This window comes from Punica granatum, chromosome 7 (assembly GCF_007655135.1).
Source record: "Punica granatum isolate Tunisia-2019 chromosome 7, ASM765513v2, whole genome shotgun sequence".
Lineage (NCBI taxonomy): Eukaryota > Viridiplantae > Streptophyta > Magnoliopsida > Myrtales > Lythraceae > Punica > Punica granatum.
Genome location: NC_045133.1, coordinates 5336941 through 5361432, shown reverse-complemented (window position 1 = coordinate 5361432; position 24492 = coordinate 5336941). Strand labels below are relative to the sequence as shown.

Below are 24492 nucleotides of genomic sequence, written 5' to 3'. Positions count from 1 at the left end.
GCCAGAAATTCCACGGAGCACTCAACCCAGATACCAAAATGACCAGATTTCAGCAAAAAGCAAGAGTGTGTTGATACTAAATCAAGAAAAAGGAATTGGGTTGAGAGGAGAAATTGTAGGGAAGCTTACAAGCATGAGGCTTGACCCATCAAGAAACTGAGGATGATGTTGGGGGTTATCTGGGGGTCGTTGATTTGAAATGAGAAGAGCAGTGAAGCGGTTTGCTTGGCTATGGAGGAGAAAGAAATGGAATGAGGAGGAGCTAACACTAATCAATTGATTTCTATTAATTAGGATTCGACGAATTTTTTGTGATTTCCAGAGAAAATCGAGACCATGCCCTGTGCCGGATCAGAAATCCAAACAGATACGATCATACGATGTCGTTTTGTAATTCGGCATAGCCCCACTGGGATGGTATGTCACTTGCGCACTGTCTAACGTTGTACTAAGTAAAAGGTTCTGTTGGAGAAGGGGAAAACATGTGTACTTAGGTTAGAAATTATAATTTCAAATATTTATCTTAGCATTTTTAGTTAGAAATTAGAGTAAGTTAATTACTTTTTTGCCACATAACAAGTTAATTATTATGATAATATTTTGAAACTATTTATTTCAATTGATATGCATTATCATATTTTTTTTAATTATCAATATAGATTGACATATATTAAGTTTAGTAATTAGAATAAAACTTCATTTTGCTCTTTTTTTAAACAATATGTATGAGATTCTTATTTTTAAAATTTTATTTTTTTTATTGCTTTTATGAGTTTAAGCTTATAGCGCTATATCGTAATATTTTTCATTTATAAGACAATAAACTTTTTGAAAATTATATTTTTATAGATGAGCTTAAAACATTTATATATCATTTTCATAACAATTATTTTGAATTTTGAAAAATATATTGCCTTCTTGACACAATAAAATATTTTTAATAATTAATTTCAAGTTTCATATGATAATCAAATAATAAACTTAGACTAATTTTGCATGGTTCAATATATATTTTGCCACAAGAAGTCCCAATTAGTAAGCATTATATTATAGAGACTTGTTGTAGATGGCATCTTTATGATAAGTTCATATATATTTACTTCATTACCCATTTTTTAAATATGAAAATTTTGTGATATTCTTGTTTAATTTTTTATATTATCATAAGTTCATAAATAATAATAATAATAATAATAATTTTAATTTTAATCTTATAATAGAAATTAGGTTAACATCCAATTAAATAAATGAAAAATTCACATGATTAAATCAACTCTCTTAAACATTTTTAAAATTTTGTTCACTACTGAGAGATCATATATTAGAATAGGAGTCAATTTTAATTATATGACCATAAGTTCGTAGAATTAGTGATTTACTATTATTTCTTGGGAAACTTTTATGTAAAAAACTAATTATATTCTTAGTGTTCTATCTTTATATTATACGCAGTTTCATCTTTTCATACATTTATTTCATTTATATGATAATCATATATATATATATATTTAAAATAATTTGCTTATAAAGGATCTTAAAATTATCAAAAAAATTTAAAATCTTACACAATAATATTTGAATAATAACTTTCAACAAAGCTGGACTAATTAACTTATTCAGTATCATTTTTTTAAAATTTCTCATACAAATTAGATTTATTTCATTTTTATAATAATTACATATTTAAAAAAATGATTTGCTTCTTAAAATCATAAAATTATCAAAAGATAGTTTAGAATTTCACACAATAATCTTTGAATAATAACCTTCTATGTAATTTGACTAATTAACTTATTGAGTATTTAAAAAAAAATTCTTACAAATTAGATTTAACATTTTTATACTCAGTTTTATATATTTTAATTTCTTTCACATGTCAATAGTTTATGGTTTAGTCCTATATATGATGAATTAATTATTTTTCAATATAAGTTCCGTAATAATATCCAAATAAATATTTCATTGTTATATAATTATCAATTAACCATTTTAACCCTACTAACTATGACCCAATTTAATGCAAAGTAGGGTTACTATATATAATATGGATATGGATGGATGGATGGATTTTCTCAAAACTCAAGTTTGAGGCACTCAAGTAATTTATAGGGGGAAAACACTTCTCCCATCTCATCTCTTCCGTGGCTTTCTTTTTATATGTGCATGCTTTCTATCCTTTAGCTTTTAATTTCAAGTGACGTCTCCTCTAATTCTCTAAACTGCAACATAACTTTTCCATCTTTCAATTATAATTATTGCTATTGTGTTTAAACAATGTTATTATAACTTTCAGGGAATCATAATTCTGTTGATCTCAAGAATTTTACATGAATTACGAGTAGGGCTACCGGAAAAAAAATTGAAATTCAAAGAGAAAATCTGTAAAATGTTTTAATATATTCAAATTTCAAAGATACTTAAAGCTTTTAAGTAAAAAGAAACTTTCACATCCGCATTTTAGAGCACATCCTATCATACCAAGTCCTTATCTTTTTCTTCTTCTTTTTTTCAAATTAAGGTATCATATAATTTAGAGTCATGTATGGTTTTGGTCCCTGAAAGATACCAGGGCCAAGAGTTTGGTCCCTTAAAAATTTTTGCCTCGGTTTTAGTCCTTCAATCATCATTCCATCAGATGTTTTAGTCTTGCCGTCTTCTTGCGCATGCCAACCGTGACGGAAATCTCACGTGGGGACTGAGATGGACCTAACTCCGTTAATGACCCCCCAAATTGCCAAAAACGACGTCGTACAAGCCTTTGACGTACATACATAATTCTTCTTCTTCTTCTTCTTCTTCTTCTTCTTCAACCCAATATCTCAGTTCCTGCCGCCGCCCCCGTCTCCTCCTCCCCTGTCTCCTCCTCTAACCTCTTCTTCTTCTTCTTCTTCTTCTTCTGAAACCCAATATCTCAGTTCCCGCCGCCGCCCCCGTCTCCTCCTCCAACCTCAAGCCTCCCCCTGCCTCCTCAGACCTTACTTCCACCACCCTGCCTCAGCCGCACCATGGGTTGGGGCGACGGCGATGGCCACCACCACGCCCTCCAGTCCCTCGACTGAGACTCCATCATGAAGGACCTCGACCTCCACGACGACGTCTCTGCCCCTGCGCCGCTCAACCCGCCCGAGTCGACCCACTTCGTGAACAACTCCTCCGATGTCGCCACCCTCTCTGACATTTACGGCTCCTGCCACCAGAGCTTCGCCCATGTCCCGACCAGTAACTACGGTAGCTTCGAGCTTGGGGGAAAGGTCTGCAACAATTGGGGTTTTGCCTTTGATTTCCTCGAGGAGCTCATTCAGGTCGCGGACTACGTCGACTCGGGCGAGCAGGCATCAAGGAAGGCAACGACGTCGTTTTTGGCAATTTGGGGGTCATTAACGGAGTTAGGTCCAGCTCAGCCGCCACGTGAGATTTCCGTCACGGTTGACACGCGCAAGAAGACGGCAAGACTAAAACATCTGACGGAATGGTGATTGAAGGACTAAAACCGAGGCAAAAATTTTTGAGGGACCAAACCCTTGGCCTTGGTATTTTTCACGGATCAAAACCATACCTGACTCTATAATTTAAGAGATAATAATACTATATATCTCATGGTTTGACACTTTTCTTAGATATATCCCATGATTTAAAAATTATCTAAAAATACCCATGATTTGCATGTTATTCCAAATCTATCACGGTGTCACTTTTTCCGTTAATAATTGACGAAGTTGCTGACGTGGCTCGTGGATGTAGTGTGGGTCCATCCTTGCCATGTCAGCAACTCCATCAAACATTGATAGAAAAAGTGACACCATGATAGATCTGAAACATGCAAACCCTTGTCTTTTTAGGTAACTTTTAAATCATGAAATAGATTTAAGAAAAGTATCAAAACATGGATATATAGTATTAAAATCACTAATTTTAATATGAATTTAAAATTTTTCTAATAATATCTAATTAAAAAATTTTAATTGAACTCACTGGGTTCCTAGATCTGCCACCTTGGAAGAACTAGAAGCTGATGGTGTAGTTACTTCCTTCTTCGTGGTAGGCCTCGGATTTCAAAGGAACGGATTTCTGCTGAAGTCATTACCCATTCTAATAGTTTCTATCAAATAGCTACCATAATCTGCACCTTTTGCTTCGTAGAATGGGAGATTTCAAATTTTGTCGGATGTGGTTGCCTTGTTCAGGTCTCCAAGGAGGGTAATTCACCGTTTACCTATATCATTGTTGACAATGAAAAGTGAGCAGCTTTTTCTTATAAGCTCTCTGTTTCTCATCTGATTATCTTTTCATCCGTGCATGAGCCTGTCCGATGCCTTCAACTAATGTGTCAAATTCCTTTAATTGGAAATGTTGCTTGCCAGTTTACCTTCTTTTAGGAATTTAAATGCTTTGAATATTAAAATTGAAATGATGTTCAATTCAGTTTTCAGCTGAATTTCCATGGTCCGCTCGAAAATGCCAACACTGATTGTCTTCACTTCCTAATCAGGAAAACAAGAACCTGTATACATACCCCTGGATATTCTCCCATGATACCAACTGACCTTTCTCAGTCAAGTCTGCTATCTGCACCCGAAGAGACAAAGGGTTGTCTACTTTGATGGAAGGTTGCATGAAACTGCTTTAATTGTAGCTCAAGAGGAAATCGCATTATAACTAATTCCTATTTAACTTGGTAATTTGGTTAGTTGTAGACCTACTTTTATGGAGTCATGTGGATGATAGAATGATATGTTAATTTGCAATATTTGAGCTATAAGGATTGATACATAATCTTAAGAATCAGATCGTGTTTTCTACAAACTTAAGTTGGGTGAGTATTCGTGGTCTCTTTCATATGCGGGAGTAGTGCTTTTTCCTCGCTTCACTTATGGCTATAGAAAACCTTCATCTGAACTTTGTGGGAAGTAAGCAGCATTGTGTTTCTGGGAGAGCAGGCCACTCGCAGGAATATACTGATACTAATGGATACAGAAAGGATAAGAGAAGGTTTGGACAGCCTTCTCCACTTAGCTGGCAAGCTAATAAATCTTTCATTGATCACGTATCATCCATAAAATGCTTTTTGAGAAGAAAGCTGTTTCTATAGTTCAACATGCCCCACTCTCAACCATAGCCTTTTGAAACAAATGTCTCTTTTGGATATTTCTTATTTTACAGGAGTGGACTCGAGCTCCATCTATTGCAAGCTCGCTTGTCTATGATGATTAGACTGCCAAAACTGAAATTCGCCATCGTTACCTTGGGCGAAGAAGGGTGCGTAATGCTTGAGAGGAGTAGTGATGGTGAGTTTAATTGCTCGATTATGCCCTTTCTCCTGAGTAGATACAACGTGCGAGTATTTATCAGTCCATACAAGCTATTTACACAATAAAGAAACGAATTTTCCCTTTTGTTTCAATTACAGTCAGTCATTAAGCAGAAGAAGCTGATGTGGACAGCTTGCTGGAAATTCTGAAACAGCAGAAAGATGATAGCATGACCATTCCAACATCTGTTGCATCGGTATATTATTAGTTTGATTTTTTAAAACTTTTTATTGCTTTACCTCTTTATGATGCCCAAGTATCTTTACTACTATCCCAATGATATTTCTTTTCCTCCTTTTCTAATTTCTTTAGTCGGTGACAAAGTTAAGAGCTGACAGGATAGGGACCGTAAGCGGAAGGTTACTATTGGGAACAGCTTAGAAAATTCCGCCAACAGAACTCGTTGATACAGCCGGTGCAGGGGATGCATTTATAGGCGCTACTCTATACGGAGATCCTTTCATTATTTTCATCGAAGGTTCTTGCCTCTTTAGTTGAATGAGCTAAGAAGTCATAAGTTCTTTAGACTCTTGCAAAATAATTAGATGTCATGAATTAATCCTTTTTCCTTGGCTAACTGTTGGTCCGGTAGACATTCTGCTAAAATACAATTCCCGCAGAAGAGGCAAAGTCTAAAGGTAGAGGGAAAGAATGTCTGTCAACTGAATTCTTAGATCCGAACAAAAGGAAAATGGAAAACCAAAAGACAATTTAAACCCTAACCATTTTCTAAGGTTTGTTTTTCCAGGATGACCTGGGTCCCCTTCGGGCTTGGTATTGAATATTGAAATTGTTAAATTCTAGAGGCAACTAGAACCGTCTGCTTTAAAAGGTTAACCTTATCCGAATATGCCGTAGTTTATTATTTATTCATCACTTTATAAAATTGAAACAGATTTATGTTCCATTTTGCTTTTCGCCCAGAAACTTAATCGAACTGGCTATTCAACCATTCAAGTTGACTAAAAGAGCCCTGAAAGCATGACTGAGCAAAAAACTGGTTCTTTTAGGTTCCGCTGATCCGGGGATAATCCAATTTCTGCATATTCTTGGCATAGAAAGCCAAACCAAACCGGAGATAGAGTTCTGTACAGTTTAATTTAAAAGACCAAACAGAACTGAACCATGCCCACCTCTATAATGAGGCTCCTTTTAAGGATTCCTCCTACAGCACAAGGATGATTCATGCCTTTTGCTTAAAATTTATAATTATTTCGTGTACTTTGAAAGCCTCTACATTAAATTTTTGAGGTTATGAGTACCCAATACCTTATCCTGTTTGTAATCTCCGGCGAATTTAGCTTTAGCAGTGTTTCTCAAAAACTATCAATTAAATGTATTGCTCGGAATGTCAGGAAGTCGGGACAGGATTGAAGTCTCAACCTCTCTCGTAACACCTCTCTCTCTGTCATTTCTTTAGTCCCTTTCGAATCATGTCATACATACAGTGCATGCGCACTAAAATGTGCACGACTCATAGATTTTGGCCCGGCGACTAAAATGTGGTTCATGAAGTCTTTGGTACCTTATTGGGATATTGATTCCTCTGCTATTATTACACGAGAAAAAAACAAAATAAGGGGAACTCCGTTGGTGATCAGCTGTCTCTTTTCTTCCTTTTATTATTCCCCTCCCTGGACTGGAAGATGAGAATCTTGAATATGAGTCAGAATCTGCATATTTTAGGTGGATGGGACATTATGAAGGAAAATAACAATAATAATAATAATAATAATAAAGACTCTAGTCTAAACCTAATGGATTGGCCCCGTGGATAAACAGCGCAACTCCTTTGGTAAAAACTCAAGTTCGAGCGACCACATAGTAATGCAGGTCTCAACTGCTACACGGCCTGATGTTAGCAGAGTCTTTACATGGGCTGTTGGGATTATTTGGGCGAAACGCAAATACCCGTCCTTATTAAAAAAAAAAAGAGGAAAAAAATTATGATAAATTATACTGGTGGATCAAAAAGTTTTAATAATGTATCAGGTTGGTCTAAAAAGTTTTTTTTGCCACTTGATGATACAAAATGTTTCAAAGTTGTAATATGATAATACAAACCGTCATCTCTATTAACGTCGTCGCTGATGGTGCAAAACCGATTTTTGTGGGACGTTATATGATGGTGCAAAATGTTTTAAAATTGTAACTTAATAGTATAAAATATTTTACGTAAGGTACATGATGGTATAAAATTTACAGTCTTGTAAATGACGGCTCGACGAAGTCAATGGCGAGATGACGGTTTGTATTATCATGTTACAACTTTGAAACATTTTGTACCATCAAATAGCAAAAAAAAAACTTTTGGACTAACATGATACATTATTAAAACTTTTTGAACCACCAGTGTAATTAACTCAAAAAATTATTAAAATCTCTGGCCTTCTTTGCTTGCATTTCTAAATTTGTGTCCCGTAGACCCTTGAAGTTGTTGCAGTATTAGTAGGCTTGCAATAGCTGCATTACCTTCCCTGTCTCGGTCAATATTAAAATACAGTCTATGATTATTTGATCCTCCATCCTTATTCAGATATCTCTTTTATGTACTAGTATCTTCATATTGGTTGAACAGTTAAGGTCCTCGGGGAAAAAATGTTCGTGGGCAGCAATTTCCCTTAAAGCGCTTCATCTTATCGTGTCGGGTTGGCCAAAGTGACTCGTCCTGTCTCATTTTGGACGGTGTATCGACTCCGGAAAATTCTGAGTGGCATCCAGATAAGAAGGGATTCCTTGACTCAACCGCTGATTGTTATGGACCGTCTATTTTGGATCCTGGTCAAGTTCTGCGACTGATCGATTCTTGAACAATCTTGTAGGTTAGGCCTAGCCAAGAATCTCTTCTGCATCAGATACCCGCAGCAGACGATCCCTTCCATTGCTGCAAGTCTCATTCAAGGATTTCACAGTACTAAAACTGATATGATTCAAATCATATCTCAAGATTTTTCTTGCACTGATTCTTGGGATCAACGGACCTCAAAGGCGTGTCAAAGAACATTGATCACTGATCCGCCGTCTTGGTCCTATCTCTTGTTTTATCTGAAGCTGAATACTGGGGCCTCCGACCAAGTCTGAATTGAAACAAATGCTTTAATTCACCAATTTATATAAACAAGTCTGAATTTCCTTTATTGATATATAAACGATGCTGCTCTTCCAATTTATGTATTTGTGCATATTCGATGCATGAAGATAAATTTGGGTTCTTAATTTTGTCCCATTTTCTGAATTTTCTTCTATCTTTTTTGTTAGTTTCCTCGTCATTGTTCTACTCTCTAAAACCAAATAAAATTAGTTTCCTCCTCCAGACCACAAATTGAAAAAGTTTAAGTCTATTTCCCGATCCTAAACACTTAAAACACCAACTTCCCGATACGATCACAAACACGACGCATGTACTTGCTAAGTTATTCCTTTGAGGATACGGACTACGATGAATATACTTTGTGGCGATCTACAACTGTCTACTCCACAGGAGTCTCTATCGATGGAAACTGATTGATTGCTTGGAAAGAGCCATTTTTAAAAAAGAAACAAGCCACTGGGGGAGCCTTTTGGAGTGTCCCGGACTTCAATTTTCTTACACAACACTAACCAAAAAAAAAAAAAAAGGTATCAATCATTGCTTAACTTTATTAGATAAGAACGAAGACCTTGACTTCAGCAATCACTATCAGGCCACATCATAAACTATTTGTTTTTTCTCAGCGAAAGCGATGACAGCACCCTCCGTGGCATCAGCAGTTGACGAAGACATATTCGGTTCCTCGAGGTTATTTTGGTAAAATTATACAAATCATAGAATACCCAGCTGAGTTAAGTCATTGATTTCATTGCTCTGTTCCAGTTTTTCCCGTAAAGTTTGATGCTTTTACCACAGAAAAGTAGGAACAGAACCATTGGGGAATGTTTCCGTTATTCAGAAAATTGCCTCGAGTCCAGTTTTCCGACAAGAATAAGAATAACATGGTTTGCTGGCAATAAGCACAAGTGGGAGTACTTCGAACATTATTCCGACTTAACCCGCACGACATTTGTATTCTTTTCCACATGCAAAATAGTTGAATTTTAACAAAAAGGGATCTTCCCCGTGTAACTCGATGAGGAATAATCCACAGGATTGGATCATTATGGAAACACCCTGGCCACTTTCCTCGTGTATCACCTGGCCGGAAATTTCTTGAACTAATAAGGACCACTGAAAGGCTCATAAAAGAACAGTTATATATTAATGTGGACTTGGATGTGCCGCTACTTCGTGAACAGGCAGTAATGGCTTCCCACTCTCTTCCTCCTCTCCCCAAGCAACGCATCATCGTACTCTCTCTCTCTCTCTCTCTCTCCCCCCCTGCAAATGCTTACTTGTTCTTCAGTATAACTCTAGTTTTTTAATCTTCCCGCCTTTTCTGCTCTACCAACATAAACGCAAGAAGAATGGGTGCTGTGCGTTTGTGTTGATAAGCTGTTCTGGTTTCTTGCCTGATTAGGTAATTTATGGTAACGGTTTTGGTTTTTATTCTTACGTGACAGGTGGGCTTTGGCGGGACTTGCTTGGATTACCTTGCTGTTGTAGCAAATTTCCCTAAACCCGACGACAAATGTCGAAGCAGGAGCATGAAGGTGCCTTCATACTTCTCTTCTTCCATTCAAATTTCAGTTTTTTTCTTGCTGCAGTGTGTTGGATTCCTCCGTGGTTGTTTTCTTAAAGAATCTCTGTGTTTTCACTTCTGATTCTGCCAGATGCAAGGTGGAGGAGATGCAGCAAACACACTGACTTGCGCAGCTCGTTTGGACTTGAACCCGAGGCTCATTTCTAAGGTTATATCAACTACCCCATGAGCAAGTTCATTTTGTAATTGAGCCGGTCTAATGTTTGTTGGGAAGGGTGTGCTCGGCCAAACAACAACGTAGCAATTAATCTTCCTCCCCTACTAGTATAATCGAGATAGGAACCCGATGTGGAAAAAAATCATGAGACCAACTTTAAATCAATAATTCACTATCAATGAAGATTACACAATGTTTTTCATCAAGGGTAAACCCTTGGATCACCAAACTCAAGTGACACACTCTTTTGGATCAATCAAACACCGAAATTCGTCACCCACAATGGGTGGATTACAAAGTCAGCTGAAACAGTACCTACAGAGCTCGAATAGAAATTCTAACTGTTCAGAACTTAGTCCCATGTGGTGAAGCCGCTGCCAAATTTTCGTCCCAATCGGAGTTCATTTGACGTCCCCGATCGAGGTTTGATCTCTAGCTGGTCAGACAGAAAAACTGCCTTGTTGCTTCTCTGTATTATGCTATTCTGCTACTTCTCTGTACTGATCTGAAGCTGTCTGTTTTTTGCCCTTTGCTAAGCTATTTTACTGAAAATTACTTTACAAAAATGGATCATTTGACCTATTAAAGCCCAATAAAAGCTTAACAAGGTTTGAGCCCACCTTCCTCCAAATTGGAGGGATACCCAACAAACTCTCCCTCCCGACTATTTGGAGGCTTCGAACATACCGACTATATTCCAGCAAACATGTAGCTTCTCCTTAGCGAGAGGTTTTGTCATCATATCAGTTCCATTCTCGTCAGTGTGCACTTTGTCAAGTTTCACCAACTTAGTTTCCAATACATCTCTAATCCAATGAAACTTAGTATCGATATGCTTCGACCTCGAATGGAAATTGGGATTCTTGCAAAGATGAATGGCGCTTTGACTATCATAGTGTAGAACATACCTCTCTTGCTTCAAGCTCAATTCCTGCAAAAACTTTTGCAACCACAATTTGGTCACCGCAATGTATTCGGCTTCCGTGGTAGACAAAGCGATGCATTTTTGAAGCCTAAATTGCCATAAGATAGCTCCCCCTGCAAAAGTCATCAAGTATCCCGAAATGGATTTCCGGGAATCGATATCTACTCCCATATTTGCATCCGTGTAGCCCATTAACTGTGGCTTACCCTTGCCAAAGTGTAAACACACCTTGGATGTTCCTCTGAGATACCTCAGGATCCACTTAACCACATTCCAATATTCTTTACTCGAATTGGAAAGAAAACGACTAACCACACCAACAGAAAGAGTGATATCTGGTCTTATACAGACCATAACATACATCAAACTCCCTACAGCTGATGAGTAAGGGACTTTTTTCATCTCTTATTTCTCCTTCTCACTTGTAGGACATTGCTTTGAGCTAAGTTTGAAATGAGAAGCAAGTGGGATGAAACTGGTTTAGCAGTACCCATGTTGAACCGATCCAAAATCTTCTCGATATATTTCTCTTGAGAAAGCCAAAGTTTTCCTCTTGATCTGTCACGAGAAATATGCATCCCAAGGATCTGCTTCACCAATTCCAAATCCTTCATGGTAAAGGACTTGCTGAGCTCTTTCTTCAACTCTGCAATATTGCTCATATCATGACCAACAAGCAACATATCATCCACATATAATAGTAAAATGATAAAATCACCATTAGAGAATTGTTTCACGAACACACAATGATCTAAAGTGGTCCGTGTGTAACCATGACTCAACATGAAAGAGTGAAACATTTTGTACCACCGCCAAGGTGCTCGCTTAAGCCCATACAAGCTCTTCCTCAACTTGCACACCAAATGCTCTTTACCTTTAACTCTAAATCCTTCAGGCTACTCCATAAATATTTCTTCCACTAAGTCGCAATGCAGGAAAGTTGTTTTAACATCGAGCTACTCGATCTCCAAATTCAGATTAGCTGCCAATACAAGAACAACTTGGATAGATGACATCTTGACTACGGGCAAGAAGATCTCCTCGAAGTCAACTCATTTCTTCTTGTTAAAGCCTTTCACTACTAGTCGAGCTTTGTATCAAGGTCGTGAGTTCTCTGTCTTCAACATGTAGACCCATTTGTTCTTTAGTGCTCTCCTATCTTGCGATAGCTTCACTAGGTCATACATGTGATTCTCATACAAAAAGTTCATCTCCTCATTCATCACCTTCAACTAGTGCTCCCTGTGCTCATATGTCACGGCTTCATCATAGCACTTAGGTTTTCTCCTGTCAGTCAGTAACACATACTCATGAGGCGGATATCTTGTAGAGAGTTGTCTTACTCTAGCAGATCTTCTAGGTAGACTATCTGCAGGTTCTAATTGCAATTGTGAGCAACATGTATCATCATCAGTCACATCATCATCTACTTGATGAATCTCACCCCTAGTCATGGTTTTTTCATACTCACCAAGTACCTCTTCCACTCGATATTCTACATTAACCAGTACGAGAATAGAGATTTCGTAAGGACTGTTTACTCTGGTCTTCTCTAACTTCTGCAAACCCTCGATTGTCTGGTCCTCAAAGAACACGGCATCCCTGATTCTGATGATTTTCCTACTATCAGGGTCCCAAAACCTGTACCCGAACTCTTCATACGCATAACCCAAGAAGATGTATTGTTTTTCCTTAGCATTAAGCTTCGATCTTTCATCTCAAGGAACGTGAACAGATGCTCTGCACCCAAAGATTCTGAGATGCTTGTACAATATTTCCTTACGGATCCATACCTGTTGTGGTACATATCCATCCAGTGTAACTGACGGTGTAAGATTAATAAGATCAATCGTTGTCCTTATTACCTCGCCCCAAAAAGACTTAAACAGTTTCACCTAAAAAAGCATACAACGAACCCTCTCAACAATTATGCGGTTCATCCACTATGCAAGCCCATTCTGTTATGGTATCTTTGGTACTGTCTTCTCAAGTTTGATCCTGTGAGTCCTGCAATAGTTCTCAAAAGGACCCCTATACTCACCACCATTATCAGCTCTAACACATTTCAGCTTCATGCATGTTTTTCTTTTCCACTGCTACATGGAAGTTCTTGAAAATCTCAGTCATATGATCATCTATAAAGGTCACAAAATAGATAGTACCACCAAGAGTTCTATCCGATATGAAACAAACATCAGTATGCACAATATCAAGTATATGATCGCATCTACATGGACAACTTCTAACAAAAGAAACTCTCCTCTCCTTACCAGTTAAACAATGATCACAAGTGCTCAAGTGCATACCTTTGACAGGCAAAGATTGCTTTCTAGCAATAATGTGAATACCTTTCTCGCTGATATGCCCATGTCTCGTATGCCATAGTTCGATAGGATAATCCTTAACAACATTAACTTGACTGGAGTTGTGCCTAGCCTGCAGCCTGTAGAGAGTGTTGGTCTTCTAACCCCGTGCCACAATTAAAGAACCCTTTGAGAGCTTCCATCTCCCACTGCTAAATTCATTACTGTAGCATTTATCAACAGGTTGACCCGTCAAGATTAGGTTAAGGCGAATTGCTGAAACATGCCTCACCTTCTTCAGAAACAACTTGCAGCCAAGCTCGGTCTCTAGACAGACATCACCAATACCGACAATCTTGCATGACAGTCAATTTCTCATTCTCACATAACCATAGTCCTCGGTAGTGTAAAATGAGAAGAAATCCCGATGAGGAGTGACATGAAACGAGACACCTGTATCTGCAACCAGGTAGAGTCCTGAGACGTGAGATTCACATAGGCTTCATCACAAACAATGTAGGTCTCTCAATCAAATGCCACTACTGTAGTGCCGTCTTCCTCCTTACTCTCACTGCTGCCATTCTGATTTCTCTTCGGTGCTCCACACTCCCTTTTGTAATGTCCCGCTTTGCCACAGTGATAGCAAGTGACTCCCTTCCTCGTCTTCGACTCAGATCTACCCCTCGATTTTTCACGTGAGTTACCATGCTTGGAAGAAGAATTTCTGCTTTGACTTCTCTCTTGTTGTTCAGTAACCAAAGCTTCAGACCGAATGGAAATCCCAGAGCCTTTCATTAAATAAACTGTTTGTCATCGTGGCCAACGATAACTTCCCATTTGGTGTAGAATTGCTCAATGCAACCACAAGTGTGTCCCAATTATCAGGTAGAGTCCCTAAAAGTAGACAAGCCTGCAACTCATCAAGTGGTATTATCTCCAAATTCGTTAACTGGTTAACAATATCCTAGAAATTACTCATGTGCACAGCCATATCACCTCCATCCTAATAACGGAGATGAACAAGTTTCTTCACGAGAAAGGCCTTATTTTGCAGTGTCTTCCTTGTATAGGGATTTGCCAACTTATCCCACAAAGCTTTCGCATTTGTCTCCTAAGCAATATGATGATAAATACTATTGTCTATCCACTGCTAAATCAAACTAATAGTTTTTCGATTTGCACGTTCTCAAGCCTTGTCATCCTTATCTTTTGGTTTCGCCGAATCCCCTTCAATGGGATCGTACAAGTTCCTGCAAAATAGAAGATCCTCCATCTGAGACTTCCATATAGAGTAGTTGGTTGCATTGAACTTGAACATAGATCATGTAGACTCCTCCATCTCGAAAACACCAAAAAACTCAAACTTCTCTAACCCGAGGCTCTGATATCACTTGTTGGGTAGGGTGTGCTCGGCCAAACAACAACGCAGCGATTAATATTCCTCTCCTACTAGTATAATCAAGATAGGAACCAATCAAATTAACCAACAAGCAATAAAGAAAAAAAAAACCAAGAATTTTATGTGGAAAACCCTGATGTTGGGAAAACCACAGGACTAACTCCAAATCAATGATCCACCATCAATGAAGATTACATAATATTTTTCATCAAGAGTAAACCCTTGGATCACCAAACTCAAGAGACACACTCTCTTGGATCACCCAAACACCGAAATTCGTCACCCACAACAGGTAAATTACAAAGTTAGCTGAAACAGTACCTACAGAGCTCGAATAGAAATTCTGACCGTTCAGAACTTAGCCCCACTTGTGGTGAAGCAGCTGCCAAATTTTTGTCTCGATCGGAGTTCGTTTGATTTCCCGATCGAGGTTTGATCTCTAGCTGGTCGGACAGAAAAACTGCGCTGCTGCTTCTCTGTATTCTGCTGTTCTGCTGCTTCGCTGTACTGATCTGAAGCCGTCTGTTCTGCCGCCCTTTGCTCAGCTATTTTACTGAAAATTAACCCTACAAAGGTGGGTCATTGGGCCTATTAAATCCCAATAAAAGCCCAACACGATTTGAGACCAACTTCCTCCAAATTGGAGGGATACCCAACAAATTTCTTATGGTACCTCAACTGGTGATTAACAGTGAGTCTTTGAAATGTCATGTATTCACTAGATTGCCGACGACATGCCCGGCTCAAGCATACTGAGGGAACTAGAAGCCGATGGCGTAGATACTTCTTTTCTCGTGGTAAGCTTATGGACATGATACCATGCTTGTTATGGAGGAATGAATATATATTATGACCGTCATCCATGAAAGAAGTCTTTTTTTTTTTCGACGGCAACGTTCGGCTTTGAGAATGACCCTGAACTCAACACTGATAAAAACGACTAAGATAAAAACGACATTTATCTTAAGTAAGCAATGATCTTTTCTCTAATGAGAAATACCCTTTTCTCCAGGTGGCTAAGGAGGGCGTGACACCGTTTTCCTATGTTATTGTTGATCAGAAAACGTGAGATCATTTCCTATCTCGAGAACATTTTAATTTTAAGGAAAATTAAATGGAACTACTACAAGACACGAAGCCACGCCTTTTTTCCTCAAGAAAGCCAAAGTCATAAAAAAAAATTAAAAAAATAAAAATAAATAAATAAACTGAATTTCTTCAGTATTCCGAATTGAAAATTTCCCGACACTAGTTAATTCGATTTTATCCAACTTGGTTATTTATTGTCCAATGGGACAGTTTGATTTTCGGTTTGTTTAGCACACGGCATCTTTTGGAGAGGTATTAATATACCCTCAGGTTGGTAGTTTCTATTGACAAATGCAATCTTTTAGAACATGCCCATCCTTATTCTAGAAGATCGCATTTGTTGATACAAATTACCAATCAACATGCAACGGTGCAAGTTAATATCACTTAACAAATTCCCCAAGCATACTCTTTAGACAAGTCCTTTATTTTCCTGCAGATGTAGTCATATGAATACTTAACCTACCTTAACCGGTTGACTTTGCCTAGAATATTCTACAAACCATAATGGCTGCAATGTCGAGTGGCCGATTAACTATGTTGTCTCCAGGAACACCCGGACTTGCATTTTCACCCCGGGACATCCTCCCCTGCAACCAGATGATCTTTCCCCATCTAACTTGGAAGATGCAATGAGAGGTGCAAGTGTTGTCTATTTCGATGGGAGGTTGACTTACACCGCTGCCTTTGTCGCGCGAGAGGTAGTAACCATCTTAACTGCTCATATTTTCTTCACCAATGATTACTCTTTTTCGTTTTTGTTAGTGAATCCACCTGTAAGGTTGTCGTGCAAGGTTTATGATTAGTCTAAGTTTTCATGCAGATAAGATGTACAATTTGATTTTAGTATTTTCTATTAAGAGTCTCGCTTTAAATCTCTTGCAAGTATGAAAGTCCACTCTAATTATGTTATTCATCCAGTGCAGGCTGCACGGAGGAATATACCTATTCTGCTAGACGCAGAAAAGAAGAGAGAAGGATTATATGATATTTTGGTCTTAGCTCGTTACGCTGTTTGTGCAGCGAAATTTCCGCAGGTAATTCACGATTCTTTGTTCCGCGAGATTCAGTACAAAAGCTCCATTCCATGCCTGCAAGATTATCTATTTTTCCCCTTCTGGTTTCACTGATCATTTAATATAATTGAACTGTGTCTTTTTGGTTCTTTTTTGGAACAGGCTTGGACAGAGGCCCCAACGATCGGGAGTGCTCTAGTCTCGATGCTGTTGAGGTTGCCGAAGTTGAAATTTGTGATTGTGACTTTGGGTGCAATGGGTTGCATAATGCTCGAGAGAATCGATACTGGTATGCCTGCGAGCTCTTTATTTAACCCCAAACATTTTAGTATTTAAGCATCACCAATAAATGCCTTAACTTGAGTTTTTGTATTTTAGATTTTCTTATCTAACGGGAATTTTATGGTGGAATCTGTATCTCGCAGAGCAGCCACCAACTGAAGAAGTTGATGTAGATAGCTTACTAAGGTCACTGGAGCAAAGAAAAGACAATACAGTTACCGCCCCGATATGCATCTCTTCGGTAATGTTTCTCTTAAGTATCTCAGAAAAAAAGCATGGTTTTTAGCACTATTCCAGATACACTAACGTCGGGGCTATCAGTTCATGGGTCGACGGCTGTTTTGGATCCAATGGATTTCTGAAAATCACATAAAGATCGACTAAGAGTTTGAATTTAGTGAAATATGGGGAACAAATTCAGTTCAAAAACCAGCTAGTTGTCTGAGAACTAGTTGGTCTATTAAGCACACTTGATTATCCGGTTTCCAGGAACTGGACTGCCCAGAGTCCAGCGGAGTACATTCTAAAGCTATGGACAAAAGCACCGTTTTGGTTGTGTTTTGGCTCATCTACTACTTTAGCTTAATACGTAATTCCCCTATGAATTCTGCTTCCGGGTAATAATATATTGTTCCTGACGAGGAATAAATTTGCTGCGACGAACTTTGCCTGACAATTGTTTACACGTTTTACGTCTCCTTTCCAGGAAGTGGTGAGCATGAGAGCAGAAGGAATCGGAACAGTGCACGGGAAATTATTCTTGGGAACAGCGGAGAAGATACCGCCTTCTGAATTAATCGACACGACTGGTGCCGGTGATGCTTTTATCGGAGCCGTCCTCTATGGTACTAATTTGAACTTCTACTCTTTTTGTCAAAAGAATGGACTGGAAACATCGGACTGAACCTATATGTACGATGACTTGGAAATAGCCTGTTACATCATTAGTATTCACCGTTTATTGCAGGTCTCTGTGCTGAAATGCCACCCGAAAAAATGTTGCCGTTCGCTGCAAAAGTGGTAAGTAGACTACCATTCGCCTTTTCCTGTGCAAAAGTGGTAAGTAGACTACCATTCGCCTTTTCCTGTTCATTTTACTTTGGCCTTAAGACAAAACGAAGTCGAATTAATTCGCCGAGACATAATCTTCAGGAAGAATCTTTATACAACATCTCGTTTTGGCTTCTGACAACTATTTATACTCACGGAAGAGAAATCAATGTAAACAAGCACATCTTATGCTTCTTATGATAAGTCGGAAGACAAAAACTTGGTATGCTACTTAACCATCTTTCCCTGAAGAAGTCCTCACGCCTGCACATCCATTGTGAAAGCACGCGTTCTGTACTGGAGGAGATGAACTTGTCTTAAAACAGTTTCTAATGCTGGCCCATTTGCAGGCGGCTTCTTGCTGTAGAGCTCTCGGAGCCAGAACTGGTCTGCCACAACGAACAGATCTGTGCCTCGCCCCATTCCTGCAAGATGGGTGTATACATAACACGACTAAATGCGCTTCTAACATTTCTGATTGAAGAGTCCCTTATGGTGAAATTCGTCTTAACACTTGTTGGACAATGCTGCTTGTCCTCAGAAGGCGCTCAGGCAATCGTCCCACGCGAATAATGTCGGATATGACAGTAAGAAGATGTATCACTAGTTTGTGTAATTGTCGTCTTGTGACGTATGTGTGAAGTTCAGGTGGCTGTCATCTTCAAAGTATAGACTCCTATTGCATGTCCGGGTCGATGGATTCGTAAGGAATGAAATAGGGGAATGGTGATTTCATTTCATCGGACGGAACATGTATGAGAAGTTAACACTTGAAGAAGTTTGTCCCTTTCCTTAGGTCTTATTCTGTCTCGTGGAAATTGTGAGCATGTAAACATTCAGTTCTAAGAAATAATAGAACTTTCAGTAACAATTCTGCATTCCGTGTATTGCAATGTTGGCGAAGAGTGTAGTTAAGTCGAGTCGACCTTGATTACTGCTAGGCTCAAGCTCGATTCGACCTGAAAAAAAGCGCTAAAAGAGGATGTACTTTTAAACGGGTCATATAGGAGAAGCTCAACTGGCCTCTCAGTCTCAGGGTAGTATGTTTGAACTTGGCTTGTGCTGGACCGAAAAGCTTCGATCCACCTCAAAGATATATATTGAGTCGAGCTCGAGCGGCAACTGAATTGAGCTCAGTAGCTACCACAGGCTTTGCTCGAGAACCAGACCCTAACTAATGAATCCAATGATCAGTCGTCCCAAACCGATCCTCGTCGGCCAACTGGTGTAATTCCGATTACAGCTAATACGGGGATTAGGATGGATTGGACTCATCCCTGCGGGCCATTTTAGGCCTTTTGAAGCTTGAACTGCGCTGATTATAATTCACCAATTCGGGCTTGGGCTTGAACTTGTCCAACAATTGCGCTAAAGCTTATTTCCTATTTGCTTCTCATAACCACGGCCGATCGCTTTCGTGTATCGGTAATTATTCGGATGGAAATGCAGTTCACTGTAAGAAGTCCACAAACAGGAAGATATGATCTTTATCACAAGCAAGACTGTTCAAGCGTCGTCATGCGCCACGCATTTGCCCTGTCATGTGCAGTTGTACACAGTCTCGACCAAACACTTCTTGTCTACTCTAATAGACATTCTCCTCCAACTCAGACAAGATTTTGCTCATAAATACCAATTTTTGGAAGATTATAAAAATTTATCAACACTAACTATTATTAGATTTGACTGCTCTACCAATATATATATTTTTCCTTTTCTATGTTATATGTTATATAATTTCTTATAGATGATTAATGGACCCACGAGGATCCTTGACCTTTCAACACCATGTGAACGCCGTGACTCCCTCCACCTGACTCCGTCAGTTGTGGCGGTGACCGCCACTGGGGCCCACACCTCCCCACATAAACATCAAACGATCAACGGCTGTCATTGCACCGATCGCATCCATCCCCCTCAAATCTCGACCGTCAAACTTCGAGTGATCATTAGTCATACAAAAAGGGCACGTCCGGACCCGTCCTACCGGTCAAAGTTGATGTCAACGCGCTCGATCGAACGTGCCGCATTGATCCTTCCATCCCTACGTGGTTCTAATCCCACGCGCGATTCGACTCACTCGCATGGTGATTGGCGGGCTTTACCCAGGCCCCTACCTGGGTGGAGGCTACGCCGGAGTGACACGCGTGAGGTACTGACTCCATTTTTTCCGACAATGTGAAAAGCGCCGTCTGATTAATCTAATCAGGAGGTTGCTTTTTTGGCTTTAGAAATGCTGTCAAATGATAGGCAGCCAACTAAGCTCCCCGGGACTTTGCAAGGAGGACGTCGAACGGGGTTTATTTTCACTTTGGTCCCTGTAATTTGGATGGAGTCTCAAATTGCGCAACGTACAGTCTCAATTTGCGGCAAAACATCAATCGGTAGTTAGTTTCTTGGATCAAAATTACTTATATGCACTAAGGTGACGGTTCTTTTGAAGGTAATAGCGGATCGGGGAAATCATACTGAGAAATACTTCTTACTGGACAATCTGCGTGGACTTATTTGATCGGACTTATCAGTCACGTGAACTTATAGAATGTTTTTGTAAACTGTGAAAATTAATCAAATGAATATTAAAATTCCTCGCGTCTTGATTTTACGAAAATTTCAAAGATGGATTTCTTCACTTTTGCTAGAACGCATATAAAAGCATTATAACCAGGGCATTTACTTTAGGATAATTTCTTGGCGACCTCGCCAAAAACGGTGGCGGCCAGCATTGAGTGCTGCCACCCCTCTCCCTTCTTCACCTCTTTTGATGGCAATTTTCTTAAATTCAAAGTCAGTAGGAGCCGGGGTATTTCTCTATCTTTTTAATCATATATTATCCTAATTCGCATCTCTGATTAGAATTAACTCCTCAATAAGCATGTCTAGCCTAATCGCAATCGCAATTCCTATCCTGTCATCACCAAATATGGGTTTAGGATTTCAAAAATCCTATCCCACTTCTCATTCCAACTACTAAACACAGTCTAAGAAAGTCCAGGAAAGATGGATCACGAAGATTAAGAGAATATCTTGTATGCAACGTGGTTCATACAGGATTATGCTACAAGACACATAAAAAAATATTATTTTTGTTAACAATAGATTCTTTCTATTTTTGTTTACATACTAAAAACGAAAATGAAAAATCTTTATTGACTTGTGGTATTATCACATGGTATCACCGTTATATACAAGACTATTCTGAAGGTTATATTGAGGATATCTTGGCGCTCTATTTAGAGGCGAGGCCTTATTGGTATGCTTTAGCCTTCAATTTCATCATAGCTAATTAACTGCGTTGATATGATCTTTTTGTTGGGTAAATAAAGTTACGAACTTCTATTTACTAAAGTTTTTGGCTGAATTCTACTTCCTAAAGTTATGTATACACAATTCACCCAAAAGTTATGTATACGAAATTTCTTTAGCATTGTATTCAAGCGGAAAGTTTACACACACACACACACACACATATATATATATATATATATGTATTCCTGCAATAGAAATAAGGTGTTCTCTAGCCCTAAAACTCTAACAATATATGAGTGACTGATTGGGTGCAAAGTAGGCTAATATTATTTTTCTTATATGAATATTAATTTTCCCCTAATATAAGCTGAAAAATGTACTTAAGAAATTTGCAAATTAGTCAGTTTCAATGGGAATGATGATTTTTTTGGATAAATGTAAACTTCCAAGGTATGTTGTTTGTAATGTAGTTTTATCGAAAGTATGTCGGCAAAAGGCATAATATTTATATCTCGTCAAATTACTAATCTATTCTGTATTATGAGTTGATTTTTCTTTTTGTTTAGCAAGGATTCCATCTACAGTTAGGCAAAAAAAGTTTAAAAAAGACAAAATTAAAACAAGTGAGTGAGAAGGAGAAGATTATTAGCACATTCTGCTCAAAGGAAAGTGCCTGCGTGTGCATATATGTAGAAAAATTACAAGTCATACGTAAAAAGTGTGGCTAAATAAAATTTTCATACTATATTTGTGATAGTGATAGATTGATATATCATAAAAAATCACACCCAAAAAATCCTAAAATTAAGATTAATGTGACTCCCCCTCGAATTCGATAAATCTTTTTTTTGTTGGAGAAACGTGTATAGTGAGGAATTTAAATTGAGAAGAAAGAAAAAAAGAACATTGAAATATGCATGGAAAAATCCTCAAATTGGGATAAACACTTAAAGAAGTTCTCGAATATATTCTAACTTATCACGAAATCCCCTTCAAATGAAAACACATATAATCACCTGAAAAATCCACAGGCCAACCGATGAACATCGCCATGGCAGCATGGGCCATTGTCATGGCAACACAGTCCATTATCGCACCAATGACAACCAAACACTCCCAGCAGCTTCCTTTTCCGCTCCAGTATATGGTTTAAATCTTGTCCAAATATCACAAATCTTGCAGCTGAACTCGATGGGTATGAAACGACACTTAACCGATTGGTAAACATGCTCTTTGTGGATAATGAATCTCGTGGCGGCCAACAATAACTCTAAAATCACCATGAAAAGATAAACGGAAGGTTACAACTTGATTTAACCTTTCAACGCACAAGTCGGTCTCTAGTGAGGAAAAATGATACTAGTTTGATATTTTTGTATATGAGAATGAATCTTATTTATGTACAGTCCTCGCGGTATATATATATATATATTTTTTTTTTTTCGGTTATAGTCCTCAGGGTATTTATATACTTGGTTTTAACAAGCTCACATATCATGCACATTGAACGCTCCTTTGAGAGACTATCTTTTAAACTGGTGTAATGATTTATTTCGAAAACCATAAATATACTCTTTGCCAACTAAAAGACCATCCTACCTACCTTTGCACATAATCATACCTTATCATATAGAATTACAACTTAAGTCACAATTACATAACTTTTAGAAAAACTATTACAAAAATTTACCAAACTCATATAGATAAAATAGAGGTTCCAATTTAAGGGGGTTCCATTTCTAAAGCTTCTTCATCCTACGCTTGATGTGATATGACTAGTATATCTAACAGTTGCTAGGTGACGTTAGTGAGAATCTTTCAGTCTTTTCTTTCCCTAAATTTCTTTTTATGTGCTATCAATTTATAGTATAGTTAGCTTTGAATATCAGTTAGTTAATTAACTAAATGTCGCGGCAGGAAAAAATAACTAATTGTTAAATCTCCGAACAAATTAATGAAATTTTGAATTTGTTATCCCTTCGAATAATTCATTATCAAAGCCGAATGGTTTGTATATATATATACATATACATATAAATACAATGTAGTACAATTAAGAAATGCATAAACTGATAATTTCAAATAGTGCTATGACATTCACCAAAAGAAAAAAAAGATAGTGCTCTGATTTATCGTGTGGATATTAATACCCGTTCTTCAATGTATGTCTTAATCTCCTTCGATTGAATTCTTTTAATAATTTTGGTTTTTTTAGATGCATTTAATGATGCGTCTCGTGAGACGGAACCCCGTTTTTAGCATGGAAATTGACGTTAAGCGATTAAAGAAATAAATATTATTAACACTTGAAAATTTATTATAACACTATGTATCTAAAATAATGACCTCACTGCCACAAAATAAAATAATATATGCTATGCTATGAGGTACATCGTACATGTGATAAGTCGCTATTGAATGCAGTAGGTAAAACTAGATTTAAAAAAAATTGGGTAAAAATAACTACTGATATACATATATATATGATATCAAAAAGTACAAGTGGATTACAAGAAATTACCGCTTTCCACATTTACAATCTACATCATATTGACTTTAATTCGTTTATTTTTCCATCTATTTTATAATAATTAGAAATATATAGGTTCTTGATTAATCATCCAGTTCAGGTCAACACCCAATAAAATCACGAGATTGGTGAGCCCTGCCGCCGCGGATCAAGCCATTGAGGTAGTGCAATGTTATTTCTGATCTTCTTAATATGTCGCATATAACAAAAATGCAAAACTAGTTTAAATAATAATGTTTGATTTAATCATAGACCAATTGAAAAAGCATGATTTATTATGTAATTATGCATCTATTTTAATGATTTAAAGTCATGTTTGGTTCACCATAATATAAAAGAATAGAACGATTTTCACAATTATATCGAGAGAATATATGCTCTTTTGTGTTGAACTTGAACATATAGAAGAATGTAATAAATAAATTAATTTGTTTACCAAAATGTGGTGTATATTTAGATATATAAGCTTATAAGAAATTATATGATACAAACATGAAAATTAGTTAG

General features: G+C 37.8%; 1 protein-coding gene across 11 annotated transcripts; it reads left to right on the top strand.

The window, feature by feature from the left end:
• Positions 1-9356: 9356 nt before the first annotated feature.
• Positions 9357-19084, top strand: LOC116212733 (ribokinase-like). 11 transcript variants are annotated; one of them, XM_031547406.1, is made up of 13 exons: positions 9360-9632; positions 9846-9935; positions 10056-10133; positions 15492-15566; positions 15782-15834; positions 16409-16559; positions 16785-16895; positions 17037-17163; positions 17300-17397; positions 17863-18001; positions 18124-18176; positions 18309-18429; positions 18557-18698. In XM_031547406.1, exons 1-12 carry the CDS (start codon positions 9588-9590, stop codon positions 18405-18407), a joined length of 1119 nt encoding a protein of 372 aa, XP_031403266.1. In that variant the 5' UTR covers positions 9360-9587; the 3' UTR covers positions 18408-18429; positions 18557-18698. The 11 variants fall into 11 exon arrangements, with proteins under 11 accessions (XP_031403268.1, XP_031403266.1, XP_031403265.1 ...); XM_031547405.1 differs by having other exon boundaries at positions 9364-9632; positions 18309-19084; XM_031547402.1 differs by having other exon boundaries at positions 9366-9632; positions 18124-18215; positions 18309-19084.
• The last annotated feature ends 5408 nt before the right edge of the window (positions 19085-24492 follow it).

Bases quoted from the DNA above. Each gene is read 5' to 3' on its own strand.
- LOC116212733 (XM_031547397.1), top strand. From the start codon at position 9,588: ATGGCTTCCCACTCTCTTCCTCCTCTCCCCAAGCAACGCATCATC. The intron at 15,567-15,781 runs GTAAGCTTATGG...CCTTTTCTCCAG, and splicing joins TAGATACTTCTTTTCTCGTG to GTGGCTAAGGAGGGCGTGAC. The intron at 17,164-17,299 runs GTATGCCTGCGA...TGTATCTCGCAG, and splicing joins GCTCGAGAGAATCGATACTG to AGCAGCCACCAACTGAAGAA.